Source organism: Montipora capricornis, chromosome 4, assembly GCF_036669925.1.
Source record: "Montipora capricornis isolate CH-2021 chromosome 4, ASM3666992v2, whole genome shotgun sequence".
Taxonomy (NCBI): Eukaryota; Metazoa; Cnidaria; class Anthozoa; order Scleractinia; family Acroporidae; genus Montipora; species Montipora capricornis.
In genome coordinates, this window is record NC_090886.1 from 36,932,361 (window position 1) to 36,934,860 (window position 2,500).

The 2,500-nt window shown below is 42.7% G+C and overlaps 1 protein-coding gene across 2 annotated transcripts in view; it reads left to right on the plus strand.

Moving 5' to 3' along the window:
- Positions 1-2,500, plus strand: part of LOC138044683 (uncharacterized) — a 15,296-nt gene that overhangs the window by 4,303 nt on the left and 8,493 nt on the right. For both annotated transcript variants that reach the window (XM_068891133.1, XM_068891134.1), the window contains exon 2: positions 1,979-2,333. In XM_068891133.1, coding sequence (XP_068747234.1) covers positions 1,979-2,333 — 355 coding nt within the window. The remainder of the gene's footprint in view (positions 1-1,978; positions 2,334-2,500) is intronic.

Here is a 2,500-nt window from a genome sequence, read left to right on the forward strand (position 1 = left end):
ATCACTAAAAAAGGACTGAGGCATTTGCCTCAGTTTGCCTCATACTGGCTACGGCCTAGCTATTACGTATATACTGGTGTACCGTTTTGTCGTTCTCTTTCTCTTTCTCTCTTCTTTCGTTTCTGTTCTTCTGTCATAGGCCGTCCAGGCATCTTGCAACCTTCGTAGAATTAAAAATCTTAAGCCCTGGCCAAACTATCCAACAAAGTTGGATACAACCCTCCAAGTTTGCTCGATCCAACATTGTTCGACCGTTTGGCCACCCATGTTGGATGAAGTTCGTCCAACATTTTTTGTTCGATCAAGTGTTGGATGGAGTTTGTTTTTGATCAAACTTTGCGACCAACAATTCTGCTCGACGCAACAATGTTGCAGTGTTTTTCCGCTCTTCCAACAAAGTTGTGTTCTGAATCGAGTCACGTTTGCGCTGCTAGCCAAAAGCGAAACGATATTTTATTTTCAAGCCTGGGCTCCTAGCATTAATTCAAACAATAATGGCGGACAAGGATCAACAGCCAGAAACTTTGATCAGCGACTATGAAGCAAGGCCATGTCTTTGGGACACTTGTAGTCCCCTTAATCACTATCGCTCTGTTGGAGATTTCTGGTTCAATAGCGTTTCACAATTTCTGCACATTGATCCGAGCTCACTCTCATACACCACAAGCCTTTTTAACAACAGCTGGATCCACTCAAAAACTATGTCCCCATTAACCCTTTAACTCTCAATAGTGCCACTTATAGATTTTACTCTGTCTAACGCCAGACGATTTTACTCGTCAATGGGGAACCCCATGGGACTTAAAGGGTTAACAACAGCTGGATCCACTCAAAAACTATGCCCCCAATAAAGACATCACCTCCAAGTCGGCGACTTCTGCTGGAGAGAACAAGACAGCCACAACACCGGGGACTTAATCCCCAACTCTTCTCGAATAGTGCTTGCGTTCTTTAACGTTCCACAGGGAACTTATGAACATAGAAGTTATTTGTGAGACGGGGCCTACGCTTTAGAGTCTTTATGCGAGAAGACTTGAAAGTCAAACCATTTGCAGACGAAACTACAAAGGCAGCACTTTCTCCTCAGTTATTTTAAGATCCTGAGTGTTGATCCGGCCGTGGTTTGAACCCGCGACCTCAGTTTTCAGTTTTTTAAAGTGAAAGTAACAATTCTTGGAGCAGCATTCTGTACAGTCTGCAACTTCTTAATTATATATAGTTAGGAAGTCCATAAAGCAGAGACTTAGGCATCATACTCCTTAACAAAGACCTAACCAAGAGAAAGTCTCGTTGTGACCGTGCACAGGTGGCTCAGTTGGTTGAGCACCGGGCTGTCATGCGGAAGGTCGTGAATTCAACTCCGGCCGGACCAGCACTCACGGTCTTTAAATAACTGAGGAGAAAGTGCTGCCTTTGTAATTACATCTGCAAATGGTTAGACTCTCTAGTCTTCTCGGATAAGAACGATAGGCCGGAGGTCCCGTCTCACAACCTTCAATGTTCATAATCCTGTGGGACGTTAAAGAACCAGCACACTGGTCGCAAAGAGGAGGGCATGTAGTTCCCTCTGTTGTGGTCTGTCTTCTATGATGTATCATGGTTGGGAGGGTAAATGCTCGGAGAAATTAGCTACACCAAGCTACTCTAAAAATCCAAGGGTAAATAAAGATATATGATATGATATGATATATGAAGATATATATATTACCGAGAAGAGAAGATACATAAATTTGTGTGTCATCCTCATATAAGTGGTATTGTAGATTGTAATACTTGATTATATCAGCGATTGGTGCAGTACCTGTATTTAGAACATACAATAGTGGCCCTAGTACCAAATCCTGCCGTACACCATTTGACAGTTGACGTATAGATGACTTGCTATTCTAGATCTGCACAAAGTGCTCATGATCCTTAAGAATTCAAACCAGGCAATCACTTGACCTTTCACAGCAAATCTGTCTTTCTGTTTTTGCAGATGTCTTGCAATGATAGAGGTGTTCCTACTGAAGGCAGTTCCACCATCCAAGATCATGTGCGAAAGGGATTTGCACCAGCCTCTGAATACGAGAAGGTCCGACAGAGCTATCCAGAGAATGCAGTCAGATTCTTCTTGCAGAATCTTCAACTGATGGATGTTACCACACACGCTCCACAAAAGAAGGTGTTAGAACTTGGGGCAGGTACCGGCAAGTTCACTCGAGTAATGTTGGATGTTCTGAAGGATCAAAATGTTGAAGTTGTAGCCAGTGACCCTCTTAAAGAGATGTGTGAGGAATTTAAACAACATCAACCTGGTATTGAGATTATTCAATGTGGTGCAGAGAGCATAAGTAAGTATTGTTATTGCTAGCTGGTGAAAACAATAATTTGTAATTAACAACCATAGTACGTCTACCTCAAATCAAAACTAGGTTAAGGGGAAGGAATTGGCTCGCTAAAATCCTGGCCAATCCATACTCAATAGGGCCGTTTATACGAGAGAAAATAAGCCGCGGCT